The 15,185-nt window shown below is 42.5% G+C and overlaps 1 protein-coding gene across 3 annotated transcripts in view; it reads left to right on the top strand.

Moving 5' to 3' along the window:
- The first annotated feature begins 2,942 nt into the window (after nucleotides 1–2,942).
- The window catches only part of klf12b (Kruppel-like factor 12b), a 36,855-nt gene continuing 24,612 nt past the window's right edge, over nucleotides 2,943–15,185 (top strand). The window contains exon 1 of one of the 3 annotated variants that reach the window (XM_034213507.1): nucleotides 2,943–3,131. In XM_034213507.1, coding sequence (XP_034069398.1) covers nucleotides 3,038–3,131 — 94 coding nt within the window. In that variant the 5' untranslated portion in view covers nucleotides 2,943–3,037. Of the gene's footprint in view, nucleotides 3,376–6,182; nucleotides 7,469–15,185 lie in introns of those variants that run through there. The other 2 variants (XM_034213508.1, XM_034213509.1) reach the window with 2 other exon arrangements.

Here is a 15,185-nt window from a genome sequence, read left to right as displayed (position 1 = left end):
GATGATGCAAGGAGGAAGTGGATAATGATAATGCTCTTGATGATGTCTTACAGCTTATTATGCTGTTCCACAAATGATGCCCCCAGACACCCACACCGTCTTTGAACTACTCCCACCCGTGGGTGACGCATTAGCAACCTATGTGGAGTGGATGTAGCCCTGAGAAAAAGGTACTTGTGTCTCTGGTGTTTAATAAGCCCACCACTATGAAGCTGGGAGTCTGAGTTGAGCATCTGACCCCCCTCAGATCCCTCCTTTCCCGCGCCTGATCCCTCCCCCATGTCCCTCAGACCATCTCCCATCATCCTCTCTCATTCTTCCTCCTCTTTATACCCTCCTCAACAGATTTCTGTAGCTTCCTCCCCTCTCTTTTCCGTCCACACTCCTCCCTCGGAGCGCCTGCTTGCGCTCCACTCTGCCTGCCTTCCTTCAACACATGCCAGGACTCCAGGGGCAGCAGTTACACAGCGAGGATTTCATTTGAAAGAGCTCCTCAGGACGTCATTATAAGGATCATCACCGGGCCTCACGGCTGATGTTACATTAGTGTTCCATCACACACACACACTGAGCCTTTAAAGTGCCTATTAACTAGCCAACCCTCTCATCACGCAAATCTGAATCTTTCTCTGAGATTGGTAATGTCCATTAATCTGCAATTGACTGTTCCTATCTATCAATCCAATCAAGAGCGTGAGATGAGAAACCATATGTCTGTCATTTGAAGTGTCTGTGGTTTTTATGCAATTGTAAAACATTTTGTAGATTAGAAAAACTGATTGCTTGGAACAACTGGTAATTGGACGTGTCAGATTTGGCAGAAACTGACATTTGAGGAAGTTTGATGGTGTTCTGCAAAAAAACAGCATGTTGCATTGGCTTCAGTTGAAGCAACACATAGACTTGATCTTATCATACAGTTCCAGATGCATGCCACCTCCTGTTTTTCAGCAACATGTCTTTTTTAGCTTTGTCACTATACATTCATCCTTTTTGCTGAATGATTTAGGGTTAACTCCTGTTTTGCAATGTGTTCCTTATTTCGAGAAAGAAAATATTGAGTCCCACCCACCTTGTTATCAAGTAATTTGTACTCTGGCCTTTGCACTATACAAAAAAAAAGCAATGAGCACTTAGCTATGTATCTTACAACAATTCAAATTGTGCCACTTCAGTTCTGATTGTTTTTTCTTCAACCCTCAGAGCTGCACTTACAGTGTGATTTGCCAGTAGGTGCCAGTGCTTATAGGTTTTGTACTAGGTGTCATGGAAACAAACAAAAAAAGCTTTTTTGGAGACTACGAGGATAGAAATTGTTGAACAAATACCTTATTTCAAATACAATTATGGGTAGAGCTGATTTCACATCCACTTGTATCAGCTATGATGTAGTTTTTCCAAAAATAAATTAAAAGAATGATATATTAAACCAATGACAATCAGAAATCTCCAGGCACACTCTTTAGCAAAATGTTTAAAAATGCCTTAAAAGCAATATTTGACCAGCCTTCTCCAGCTGATTATCCCTTATCTCCATTTTTCTGTTTATTCATTTAAATAACCTAGCCCCTCTTCACATTGGACACCTATAGCCACTCCAAACCAGGCAGTGACTAAATAGACCTCTTAATACACCAGCTTGCAATCCCCCAACCACCCCTCTATCCTGCCTATCCGACCTTATTAATCTTGTCTCCACCCAACAATTGTATCTTCCATTCATTGCAAACATAAGACACAGTATCTGAAGTGAAACAGAATGAATATTAAGTGGGTAGCAGTTGGACCAGGCTCACAGTACTACTGTAAATAGTATCCCCCCCCCCCCCTCTCTCTATGGCTCTCTCAATCATGCTTCTCCAGCTCCACGATAAAGCACCATGTAGAGTGGTATGAGCTCCATCAGCCATGCAGATGAGTCCTGCTTCTTTTACCTTAATTAGAGCTCCCAGGGGACTGGCTGTGGGCGCGAGCAGCATCAGCCTCTCATTCCACAGAGATACCTTTCATCAAGCTCGAGAACACCAGTAGGAAAACTGACATGCGTACAATGGCTCAGGCACTGCACAGCAGAGATTTTAAAAGCAGTCATTAATGGGAAATGTTCCAGCATGATATTCAAGGCTGGTCATTTTAACAGCAGGGAGAAATTTGACATTTGACAGAAACTGAAGTCCAACCAGTAGAATATAAAAGCTCTATTGTTCACATAAACATACAGTATACGGACGGTGAGAAATGAGGAGTTCAGTCAGGCAGAGCTGAAACCATTAGTTAATTCATTGATATTTTGAAGCAAAAATTCCCCAAATTGCATGCAGTTTCTAAAATGTGGTAATTTACATTGAATTTTGCAATTTGTTTGGACAAAACAAGCAAATTGATGCCATACAGTACTATTTCCTGATAAGAAGCAAAGGTCTAATCAAATATTCAAGAAAATAACTGATATTGTTGATCAATTAAATATTTAGTTTTTTCATAATAAAAATAAGAAGTAGGTTTACAGCATAATGTCACATTTGTTGTAGACCTACTGTGTATTGTTATGATACATTTTGTTTTTTATTACAAATTTCACAAATATCAATATCTTCTAAATAATTGTAAAGTATTTTATCCAAAATACAAATATGTTCAGATGACAATTAGAAGACTTTTGTCATTTTTGTTTGAAAATTAATTAATAATAATTTTGTGATCCATCTACCAATAGTTTATTGGAATTGTTTCTGCTGAAAGTCAATTAAAATATTGTTTTAAACAATTTGAAAACTATCAGAACATTCTAATGGTCTAACAACTATCGCACGACATACACTGAAAATAAAAAAAAAGTAAAAAAAAAAGTAATTATAAACTGTCCCCTCTTTCCGCACACCTTCCTGTCCCTCCCCTTTAAACGGGGAGGGGCTCCGGTGCTCTCCCCCAGCCCGGTGCTCGCCGCTGCGCTCCGGGAGGGGAGAGAGGGAGAGAGGGCTGGCTGAGAGCGGACGCGTCGGAAACCTCCCTGGAGGGCCCCCGTGTAATTTGATGCATGCTGTTAAAGCTTAGAGTATATTGTCTTCCCTTTGCTTATGAAGCCTCCACCCACCGGCCCACCCTACATTTAGCGGATCATGTGACTCGGGGTAAGTCATTTGCAAGTACAACAGTTCTCTGTGCGCTCCCATTCATTTCCTGAGAACTGCCTGAGCTGAGCAGCTGAGAGGCAGAAGGGGAGGGAGCTGCTCACTCACACACTCTCACACACACATTGTCACACACACGTACATACACGCAGAGTGAGAGAAGAGGAGAGGGAGAGGAGGATAGGAGACAGAGAGGATTGTAGAAAAGGAAAACAGTCTCCACGGCTCTGCAGCTTCTGACAAGGTCTGTGCATTTTTTCGTCCTGTTCCTCTGCTGGCTGCTGCTGTGTGCTTCATTTGTCACGTTGCTGGGCTTTGTGCTTGTGTTCAGTGCGTGTCGTTCAGCTGTCATTTCCCTGTCACAGCAGATGACAGCTCAGATCACCTATGGCATTGTGTTTGGTGTCTGTCAGTGGGGGAAAACAAGAGACCCTGCATGGTGCTGACTGGACCTGAAACACTTATTCCCAATGTAAAATCATCAGCTGTCATAACAAAAGAGGGAACAAAAGTGATTGTACACTGATGACCATGGGCATTATCAGCATCCTGACTTCAGCTGCATGCAGTTGTCCTATTTATTGCTTATTTACCTCTGAAATAACTTATCAGCAGAGCAGAGTAGCAGCATTGTAGAGAAATATTGCATGCCTTGGTGTAAGTGTGAAAGTGAGACCAAAGCACCAAACTCTCTCTCAGCACTTCTCACTAGAAAAACAAAGTTTGCTGCTTGTCAGAGTTTTGCGCATGCCTTTAGAGAGTTGTGCATGTGTGGGTGTTGCATGTGTGTGAAGCATTGTGGTGTGTGTTTGTGTGTGTGTGAGAGAGAGAGAGAGAGAGAGAGAGAGAGAGAGAGAGAGAGAGATAGAGAGAGAGAGAGAGAGAGAGGGAGGCTTGTTTGCCTACTTGCCCACTGTGGCCGCTTAGAGACAGAGAAACGAGACTGTTAGCAACGGGTTAAACATTAGGAGGCTCGGGTAGCGGAGGAAGGACACTGGGGGGAGGTGTGTGTGTGTGCGTGTGTGTGTGTGTGTGTGTGTGTGTGTGTGTGTGTGTGTGTGTGTGTGTGTGTGGGAGTGTTGCAGGGGTGGTGTCTTGGATGTCATCGGCAGCACTCTCACTTCCAGGGTAATAGTCATTGGTATTGATGGCTGGCTGTCAGAGAGGCAGAGAGCCACCAGGTTGGGGAGAGTGGCCGGGGGCTGGCCCTTGGCTGTTATTTTCAATTACAGGGGACCAGGGCAGAGCTGACAGCAAAGGCATTTGTACATCCAACAAGGGGGAGGAGGAGGGTGTGTGTGTGTGTGTGTGTGAAGGGGAGGGGAAGGCGGGGGCCGGAGGGAGGAGGAGGGTGGGAGGGAGATGAGACTGGCCTCTGCTCCTGGGTTTGATGTGGAAACTGAGCGCTGACCTCTGTGACTTTACCCCCGCGTTGCAGAGAGGCCCTGTCTTGCCTTTAACTGTGTGACAGCCGTAGGGTGTGTGTATGTGTGCGTTTTAAGTGGGGGTCTCATCAACAACCAAAAAAAGGCAGAAGGGAGGAGGGCTGGGTCATGTATGTGTTGAGCAGACCCCCTGCAGCTCACGGATGTTCAGAGTGAGATTAGTGCCCATTTAAACTCTCACTTAAATCCATTTACAAAAGAGGTCTTCTCCCTGCGCATGAATAAGCAGGCTGATATTAGCACACATGCAGAAGAGACTCTACGCTGTCAGTGAGCAGCGAAGAAGATTCATATTGGATCTCTGAAATGTGCCATTACCTGAAATTAATGTCATTCTGCATTGTATTTTTATCACAATATAAATCAATGCTGAAGAATACACTTCAGTCTCACTTCTACAACATTGACCAACATGTCGAGGTGTCACAGTCAGCACTAGATAGTATAGCTGCCATTAGTGGTGTTTAGAACACGTACGGACAAATCCTTAACACTGAATCTTCAAACTGAACTGACTTTAATGGATCTTTATTGTCACTTAACGATTCAGTGGCTCTCCGCAGAGGAGCTTCTCTCACTGCTCACTGAAAGCATTGTTTAGATCAGTCGTGGTATAAAGTACATTTAAAGTATATTGAAAGACCACGAAAGCCACAGAAACCGTCTTTATGTGGTAACTCACAAATAGTTTGCTTCTGAGCTGTTGATCTTAGAAAGTGTTTGTTCTGACTGGATGTACTTAGCTGATGACAGTCAACTGTTCACTTTTTGAAGATGTGGATATCGAGTTTTGTTTAAAAAATAACGTCATTGGCTAGGTTAGAAAATAAGTGAATGAAAAACAGTACATTTTTGAATTAAGTGATTTGAAGTAGCGTGCTTTGTCATTTCAACATATAGCTGTCATCCTCTTACAGCATTTTTTAAAGAGTTGAAAAAGGCTTTTCAAATGTTTGAATTGGCATATTCTGTTTGAATGTCTTTCACTTTATGTCATGATAAGTCAAATTGGTCAGTAATTCAAAACAGTACCTAAATAATGAACAAAAAAGTGTGTTGTCCATGCACTCAACAAAACAAACTGTATCCATGTATTGCATAAGTTTATGCAACGACCCAATCAGCAGACAATATCAAGACGTAGGGAGGCTGTGGCTCAGTGGGTAGTGTGATGGACTTCGAATCAGGGGGTAGCAAGTTTGAGTCCCACTGCAGTCAGCATGTCGTTGTGTCCCTGGGCAAGACACTTCACCCCAAATTGCTCCTGTGGGCATTGTCCACAGTACTCAATGTATGTAACTCGCTTTGGAAAAACGCGTCTAACAAATGACATGTAATGTAATGTAAAAGACATGCTTAACACTGGTGAATATTCAGTGGGATTTTCGAACAAAAATGACGAAAAAAATGTTAGGAGAAGATCATAGTCTGGGTTAAAATCACTACACAAGAACATGCACTCGATGAAATCCTGATATGATTATGAATGATATCAAATCAAGTTTTATTTATATAGCACATTTCTAAAAAAAAATTGGTAGAGCCAAAGTGCTGTACATATAATAAAAATAGCCTACAGTAATATACAGATATAAAAAATCATATGGTTTTCATCATGAACAATATAAAGTAGTACCAAGTAGTTTCCCCCCGTCAGCATCAAGCTGCTATACTGTCTCTCTCATTCCGTCAATGGCTCAACCCCCCACCCCCGACACGGTCCAAGGGCTTATGATAGAGATCAGTGCAGGTGGGGGGACTCAATTAAAAAGCCAATCACCAACAGATAGACTACATCCGTCCATCAACACTACTCTGCCCAGCCCATTTAATTGCGCTGCAGGATTCCCCACCAAAGGCATCATCTGTCTGCTACACATCACAACACAAATTGGGTGCGCGTTGACAGATTGAATCTTTCAGGCAGAAGCGCTGCGCTGTAGTATGTGCAATCTAACAACACTGTCTTATTCAGGGAGATGTGAAACTCCCTGTATTACCCCTAATCAGCCGGGTTAACTGCTGCCATATTGACGGACTGCTGGATCATTGATCCAGGTGGGTGTTACGGAGTGTATCGTCATTGATTGCAGATAGACCGCAGTGCACTGGATTCATTTGGGTCTCTGACTGTAAGCCGAAGCCAAAGAGGAGTGAGTTGGGTTTTATTGGTCGGTTGTGCTCAAGGTGCATTGTGGGATATCCTGTGGCCTCTGGTCAGGGAGTTGGTGTTGCGTCAAACACAGATTTTCAGCCACAGGAGACTATTATATAGGCAAAGACCCTGAAACACAATGACACACACTGCAATGCTCTTACAATAGACTAGCATGTCAAGGGCATGCGTATACAATGTGTGAGACAGACGGCACCCAAATAGACGGGTGACTTTGTTTATTGATAGATGTACCTGAGCAAAAGTCATAAGGACAAAAAGGTTACAGACCGAGAGGGTTAAACAGCTTAACATTTTTGCAGTTATTGTGCTGGTAATCCATTCTGTTAGCGTTTGTGGTGACGTTGAAGTGCCTGTGCGTGAAATAAGACAAATATTAATAGGCGATGGATGTGAGCTGAACTCCCCAAGGCTGTTATTGCACCATGTCAGAAGATGACAAAATGTTCTCTCCCTTTGCGATTTCTCATGTGGATTCAACCTTTGACCCCAGTGTCCAGCCCACGTTTGTTTACCAAAATTGAGTTAAGGGTGTACATGGAGTGCTAGAGCATGTGTGTTTTGTGACTCTGCACGAGAGAGAGGGAGAGAGAGAGAAGAGTAGGGAAAGTATTGTGCAACTGCCAGTGCGTCTGAAGCTTATCGTCTAAGTATTGAACACAGACAGAACGAAAAACAATTGGAAAATGCGTGATTACAGCTCGTCAAACATCACGGTGAGTATTTTACATTTTGCTGCGTTGCTCTGGGGAATTATTTTAAGAGCCTATTATTGTTTTAACCTCTCTAGAGCACCCGAGCTTATCTTTTGACATAAAGAAAAGTTGCCAACAAACCGAGGCAGAATTTAAGGTGATGCTGCCTGACAAGCGCAGTGATCCACGTTTTGATTTTTTCTTGTAATGACACTATCTCTAGGGGTAGCACACTCAGTGCTTACTGGAAATGACTTTCCCCTCAGACTCAGATTTTAAGGTTGCTCAACATGTTTCCATGGCTAGGATGGAAAGGCATGTCAATGGAAGGCCTGTCTATCTATGTTGATGTTTCCCCTGTCGGACAAGTGTGTATTTTACTTTGGCCAAATATGGTTGGTGATCAGGGGGAAGGAGAAAAGGAAGGGAGCCAAGAAAAGAGGATGGAAGAGTGTTCAAAGTCAGCACTTTGTGATTTGGACCCTTTTTTAGCTGGTTTTTAAGAGTTTCCCTTTACAGAACCTTTGGGGAGCTGCTTCTCTCAAGCCTCGGTGCAGATGGTTTCAGCAGACCTGCGTTCGGATGCTGCAGGGATCACGGTGAACTTTGTTTTCAGTTGTACTGTAGGTCAAGGAAATTATGCAAACAACATGTGGAATCGATTTGGGGTGCCTGTGGCATTCCACAGGATCTTTGGCTTTAACTCAAACAAATGTAGGTTCAAGCTCTGGACCATAACTCCTCTTAATTATCGGCTTCAACCAGGTATCAGCACGGCACCACATCAGTTGGAAAATAGAGAAAAAATGATCGAAGCGAAGGCGTGAGTAGATGAGTAATAGAGGTAAACACAGCTGCTGGCTTTTATTGAGTAGTGTTGGAGAGCTGAAATGGGTCAAACCAAGGGGAAAAACTCGGTGAGCGAAAATAACTGCGCGCACATTTGAAGTAATAAAGTGTCAGTGTGTTGGCATGTTTTGGTTGGTCCGTTATTTTCTGTTTCCATTTGGCATACATTAGGGTGGATTTGGCTGTGTCAGCACAAAGTGAGGTTAGATAGGGTATAGCACTCCGTGATGCTGCATCAAGAGGACACTGCAAGACTATTAAAGTGATGTGTGTGTGTGTGTGTGTGTGTGTGTGTGTGTGTGTGTGTGTGTGTGTGTGTGTGTGTGTGTGTGTGTGTGTGTGGTGTGTGTGTGTGTGTGTGTGTGTGTGTGTGTGTGTGTGTGTGTGTGTGTGTGTGTGTGTGTGTGTGTGTGTGTGTGTGTGTGTGTGTGTGTGTGTGTGTGTGTGTGTGTGTGTGTGTGTGTGTGTGTGTGTGTGTGTGGTGTGTGTGTGTGTGTGTGTGTGTGTGTGTGTGTGTGTGTGTGTGTGGTGTGTGTGTGTGTGTGTGTGTGTGTGTGTGTGTGTGTGTGTGTGTGTGTGTGTGTGTGTGTGGCTTTGTTCGAATCACAAGGGATGGCAAGTGAAAGAAAAAGGGCACATGGAGCAAAGCAAAAAAAGTGTGTGTGTTTAAGTGCTTCAGATGGTATTATTCTATGCAACTTGTTTGTAGTAGATACTGTAGATGAGTCAGTGTATTGGTGCCTCTGCATGCGCACATTGTACAGTTATTGTAAAACATATAGGTCGATCTTTGAGAGTGCATGTGAGTGCACATGTGCTGTGATGCATTCAGCAGACAAGCTATCGTGAGTAGTATGTACATAGTGCATATGTTGGGGGAAGGGGGTTCACTCGCACACTCATTCGGACACGCATGTTGTAACACAAGCACACACACACATACACTATCAGAGCCTAAGGGGATAAAAGGCTACTCACAAAAAAAGGGCAGGAGTGTATTAGGGACGTGAGCAAAAAAGAGAGTGTGTGGGTGGGTGGTGGTCGTAGTGGTACCGGGAAGGATGCAGGTCATTGTGAGGATGCTAATCTAATGCATCCCACTTCTCGCCTCACTCTGACCCTCTGCTCCAGTACACAAAAAGCGGCTCTAACCTTTGCCTTATTGCAGCAATGACTAGGAATCATGATTAAGTTACTCACATTATGTGGTTTTAAGACTTTCATTATTATATGTCAACAGATTTCACATAACTGTATTCGGTTGGTTGAAAGCAATAATGTTAAGTTGAACCTCGTTTTTTTATTTCAACTTTTTAGTAACCTAATCAAATTATGTGAAATCTGTCGACATAATACATTTAATTAAAGTCGACATTTACATTTTTTCACATACTCTGCAGAATTTGTTTATTTTCCATTTTGTATTTTTATTGAAAAGCAGCTATTAAAGCATCTGGAAGAAAGTCTTAACTGGTTTACAATTATTTGCTGGGAATTTCAAACAGGACTGATCCGATGCACCCCTGTCAGTTTGAGATGATTATGAAGCTCTGCTGTGTGTGGTCACCTCGACCTAGGACCTGTGCACTGAGAGTAAATAAGAGACGAGGACAGAGTCACTGAGTGCATTCTTTATTGATTTCTCCTTTTTCTCTGTATCTCCCTCTCTCCCATGCGCACATGCAGGATAGCCCCAGTGTGTGAACTTCCCTATGATCATGCAAAATGTGGCAGTATATTCCTGAAGTGCTGCGCCAATTACACGCGTTTGTTCTCGGCTCCACCTCCCCCTCCTTTGGTACAAGTGAGGTTTTTGTGTCAGTGGCTATTTTAGATGCACAGCCACTGACCCTACCGCATTTACTAAGCTGTGTGTGTGAGTGCGTGTGTCTGTGCGTGTGAAGGGTGTTCTAGGGAGGTCACCCGATTATGTTGAAACAGGAAGAGCTCACAGTGTATTGGCTCTTTAGGAGCTGTTTTGTGGCTTCTATTTGTGGTTTCTTTAGCGCCCAACTCAATCCAGCCCCTCGCACATGATATTGAACTTATTCTTTCACATCAAAATGATCTTCAATTGGACATAAACTGCCTCGAATGGTGTCACAAATTGCTTTGACTTGTAAGTCGAAGCTCACTATGCCACCTCACTTTAGAGCTGTCACAGTCACAGCTTGTTTAGCTGTTTCTCCGTTGTATTTGCGGCACATGATGCAAGAGGATGTCAGACTCTTCTGTTTACCTCTCTCTAGAGCGCTGTGGAGGAGTGTGTGTATTTGTGTGTTTTTGGTGTGTGCATGCTGTAGGTGTGTGTGGGTGTCTTTTTGTGTTGAATGGGCATCTATATTCTTTTTCTTCCTAAGCATAGCTGTATTGAGAGACAGAGATGTGTTTGTATGAGTCTGTCTCTTAACCTAAGATAAATATGGTTCATTGTGGTTGCAGGCAGGGGTCACAAGGTGTGTGTGTGTGTCTGAGTGTGTGTGTGTGTGTGTATAACCAGGTTTTAGAACAGAGCAGGGACTCAGGAAGTCAGCTTTATAAGAAATGCGTTTGACACACAGACAGAGACACAGACAAAACCAGACAGTGACTGTCTCTTCTTTTTACGCTTTGAGTGTTTCCTTTCAGCACAAGTAGCTTCTTCATTTACAGTTTCACAAGACCTTAGAAGGGACGGAGGTGATATTGTCGTAGGTGGGGAGCTTTTTACAAAGACAAAAAAATTAAATCACTAAGGATTTCCCCTTTAACCTGTGAAAAAAAGGATTGTTTTTACAGAAATTCAAGCTGCTGAGTTTCCTTTTTAAAGAGACACTAGAAACACATCTGGTTAGAGTATTATTACTGGCAGTAATAAGTATGCATGGGCTGATAGGACAGTGGGTGTGTGTGTATTGTTTAATTTGTTTGGATGCATGTCTGTGCACACTCTTTCTGCACCTTTTTTATGCTGTGTAAACAAAACTTTTACCTACAAATTATTGGATTTATATTTCTGTGTGTGCTGGTGAAGTCAGTTGACTCGCGCTGCATCCGGCGACCTCATCCCCCCTCATCCCGACAGGATTACTGACACAGGATCCCCCTGCCCCTGGCAGAAATAGCAAGGACCCAAGGGCAATCTGGCAGAATATGGGAACTTCCGTGGGTGTGCAAATGTGTGTTGTTTCTGTGTGTGTGTTTTCTATGTTTTTATATGAGTATCAGCTCTCTGGCTAATCCTATAACATGAGTTCACTGCTCTTTATCACACACACATCATTTAATTTATATTATGCTGTATACTGTAAATGAAGGAACATTTTTGTCTGAGATGTGTACAGGAACTTACATAATGAGGTCATTGTGCAGGGATTACAAGTGTTGGCACTCGTTGCTGAGCTCTTTTTCTACATATAGTGACTGATTCAAACCCCCTGAACCCAGGCTTAGCAACCCACTCTGCGTTGCACACATTTATAATAATTTGCTGTCCACTATAACATAGATTACTTACCACCATAAAAGCAAGGATCTGTAATGTGGAGGTGGCCTAATCTGTGCCAGTTTCTTTATACAGGGTCACACATTTGCAGTTTTTGCGTTTTTTCTCAAAGCTTACTTACTTACTACGATGGAGGTGGATTTTTATTCTGATGTATGGATCAATCCGATCTATACTCACCTTTTAGCCGTTAGTATTCAGTGGGCAAATGGTTTCATCTTTGGGGCTGTCACAGTCTATTTCATTTTATTTTCAAGCATGACGATCATTCACTCTTTTTCACTTTATGAAAGCACTTCCATAAAGTGATGGGTCTTATATTATTTTGCTGCTAGTGGTGGCCTCTTTAAATATAATCATCCTCTTGAATGTGTCTATCTAGCCGCCAAGTTTTGTGACATCAAAATGGAACCATTAGATGTTTTTTTGAATTGCAGTCTGCATTTGTAGGAGCCCAGTTATTCATGTACGTCACATCAAATTCAACAACATGGTGAAGCCAGGATAGCCTCAGACAGATAGAGAATGACATTCAGTTTGAATTGATGGGACCTGATAAGCTCCCAAAGTTTGGCCGAATGTCCTGGAGAGGAAAGCATCCTATGCAAGTGTTTTCTGTCTAATAATAATAACTGTGCTCATGAAGAACGCAGTGTCTTGCCTCTGTGGAACTGATTGATTCCCAGAGGAAAAGGGCAGGGTGTTTCGAGGTAAAGTGCATCAGTTGAGTGCCACTCTAAGGGGTTTTAATTTGAACCCTAAAGGGAACTTTTTTCCTCTTTTTTTCAAAGGGTAGCTGTGGGGGTTTGATGCCATTGTGCTTGTTAGAGAAGTCCATGCTTCTATGAACATGCGAGGTAGCAGCACTCTGCTCTCTTGAGCCCCGTTCAAAAATGTCCCAGAAGCATCCAAAAGACTTCGCTCGCTGCTTCTGCCAAGGAAAATACGGCTTATGAAATGGAAATTCTGAGACCATTCACGGAGTGCCAGGAATTATTAGAGAGAAAAAAAGACTATGTCCATCTCAGTATATCCAGGAGTGAAGTCTGAGGGGAAACACACATCCCCACCTTACACAGACTTTACAAATAGCATCATGACTGTTTACTGTACCTGGTATGCACAGTTTAGAAAGTCTTACAGGGAAACTCCAGCAGAAGATAAAGGTCAGGTAACTCATCATAGGAAGCTCTCTGCCCGCAAAAACATGTGTGATGTGTCTTCTGTGGCTGTGGGGGGTGTTTTGTCATGTCTGGGAAGATAAGACCTAATGATGTCACCAAAGGTTAAATACACAATCAAATGTCACTTTGTAGAAATGCAATACTACATTTCTGTAAAAGTAAATTAATATAAGCACTCAAATGTAGGGAATTTTAGAGCTTATTTTAAGATTTTTTCTGAACAGAGATAACACGCTAAGTAGGAGTTGCCAGTCTTAAAGAGTAACTCCACTTTACATCTTGTGAGGAGAAAAAACATCGCTAATGATGGTGATGATGACCATGATGAAAAGGATATACAGTTGCAAGAAAAAGTATGTGAACCCTTTGGAATTACCTGGATTTCTGCATACGTTGGTCATAAAATGTGTTCTGATCTTCATCTAAGTCACAACAATAGACAAACACAGTCTGCTTAAACTAATACCACACAAACAATTTATGTTTTCATGTTTTTATTGAACACACCATGTAAACATTCACAGTGCAGGGTGGAACAAGTATGTGAACCCCTAGGCTAAAGACTTCTTCAAGAGCTAATTGGAGTCAGGAGTCAGCCAACCTGGAGTCCAATCAATGAGACGAGATTGGAGGTGTTGGTTAAAGCTGCCCTGCCCTATAAAAAATACACACCAGTTTTGAATTTGCTATTCTTAAGAAGCATTGCCAGATGTGAACCATGCCTCGCACAAAAGAGCTCTCAGAAGACCTACGATTAAGAATTGTTGACTTGCATAAAGCTGGAAAGGGTTACAAAGGTATCTCTAAAAGCCTTGATGTTCATCAGTCCACGGTAAGACAAATTGTCTATAAATGGAGAAAGTTCAGCACTGTTGCTACTCTCCCTAGGAGTGGCCGTCCTGTAAAGATGACTGCAAGAGCACAGCGCAGAATGCTCAATGAGGTGACGAAGAATCCTAGAGTGTCAGCTAGAGACTTAAAGAAATCTCTGGCACATGCTAACATCTCTGTTGACGAATCTACGATACGTAAAACACTGAACAAGAATGGAGTTCATGGGAGGACACCACGGAGGAAGCCACTGCTGTCCAGAAAAAACATGGCTGCATGTTTGAAGTTTGCAAAAGAGCACCTGGATGTTCCACAGCACTACTGGCAAAATATTCTGTGGACAGATGAAACCAAAGTTGAGTTGTTTGGAAGGAACACACAACGCTATGTGTGAAGAATCCAAAGGGTTCACATACTTTTTCTTGCAACTGTATGTATATATCGACAATCCAAAATGCCATCTAGGTTAGGCCACTTTGAGTTACTAACAACTTTCTTACACTAACAATTAGCCACTGTCTTAATTATACAGTATAAAGAAATCAATTACTAAAGGATTTTTGTTAAAGCAGGTAAAAGGTCAGAAAAAGTTGTCAATTTTATTCTTTCTACCGCCATTAACATAAATACTGTTTTTTTTAAAGGCAGTTTTCTACTGCACAATATTTTTTTGTTTTACAGTGAAACAGATGTCTTAAACACAGACATGTAACATGTAGTTAATGCCTTTTGGCGTTATACGGCAGCACTGACCTTGATTGGTTAACGGTTCAAGTCTTGAGTAGTCGACCACTCGCCGTTATTAGCCGCTGTTATTTGCCTGCGTGCAGTTACTGTTTAAGCAGTAACTCTGCAGGGAACTATTTGAATGAGCTCTCAAGAACAGAATGAGGCCAACAAGATGAGGTCATGAACACACACAGCTTAACGTGAAGCAGATTGAGATCGAAAATCAGCTGTGATTCAGCTGTGGCTCTATTGTGTCTACACAGCAAACAAGATCAATGTTTCATTTCTAGACTTTTATTTTCAAGGGTCTACAAAGTGTCACTCACCCAACCTTTTTTTTAGCAAGTGATTTCTTCGCATGTTGTGAAGGTGGTTAGCTTTCAGTACTAAAAAGTTGCTTCACTGAGTGAGTTCAAAGAGAGGAAGGGGAGGAGTGTGCTGGTGAGTTAGCAGTTGTAGGCTGGTTATCAGGCCAATGTGTCACATCGGGGTGTCCAGGGGCACAGAAGAGGGAAGTGAGCCGCAGCAAAGAGGCCAGCGGCACAAAACACCGGCCAAACACAGGAAATGCTCATCTCACATCTTCAAAAGCTCTGTCCATTTAATGCACTTGCCCTCACAGCACTAGATACTGTAATTCGTTTCTGATTTTCAACATTTT

This window comes from Gymnodraco acuticeps, unplaced genomic scaffold (genome assembly GCF_902827175.1).
Source record: "Gymnodraco acuticeps unplaced genomic scaffold, fGymAcu1.1, whole genome shotgun sequence".
Lineage (NCBI taxonomy): Eukaryota > Metazoa > Chordata > Actinopteri > Perciformes > Bathydraconidae > Gymnodraco > Gymnodraco acuticeps.
The sequence above is the reverse complement of the archived record's forward strand: the minus strand, read 5'-3'. Positions and strand labels throughout refer to the sequence as shown.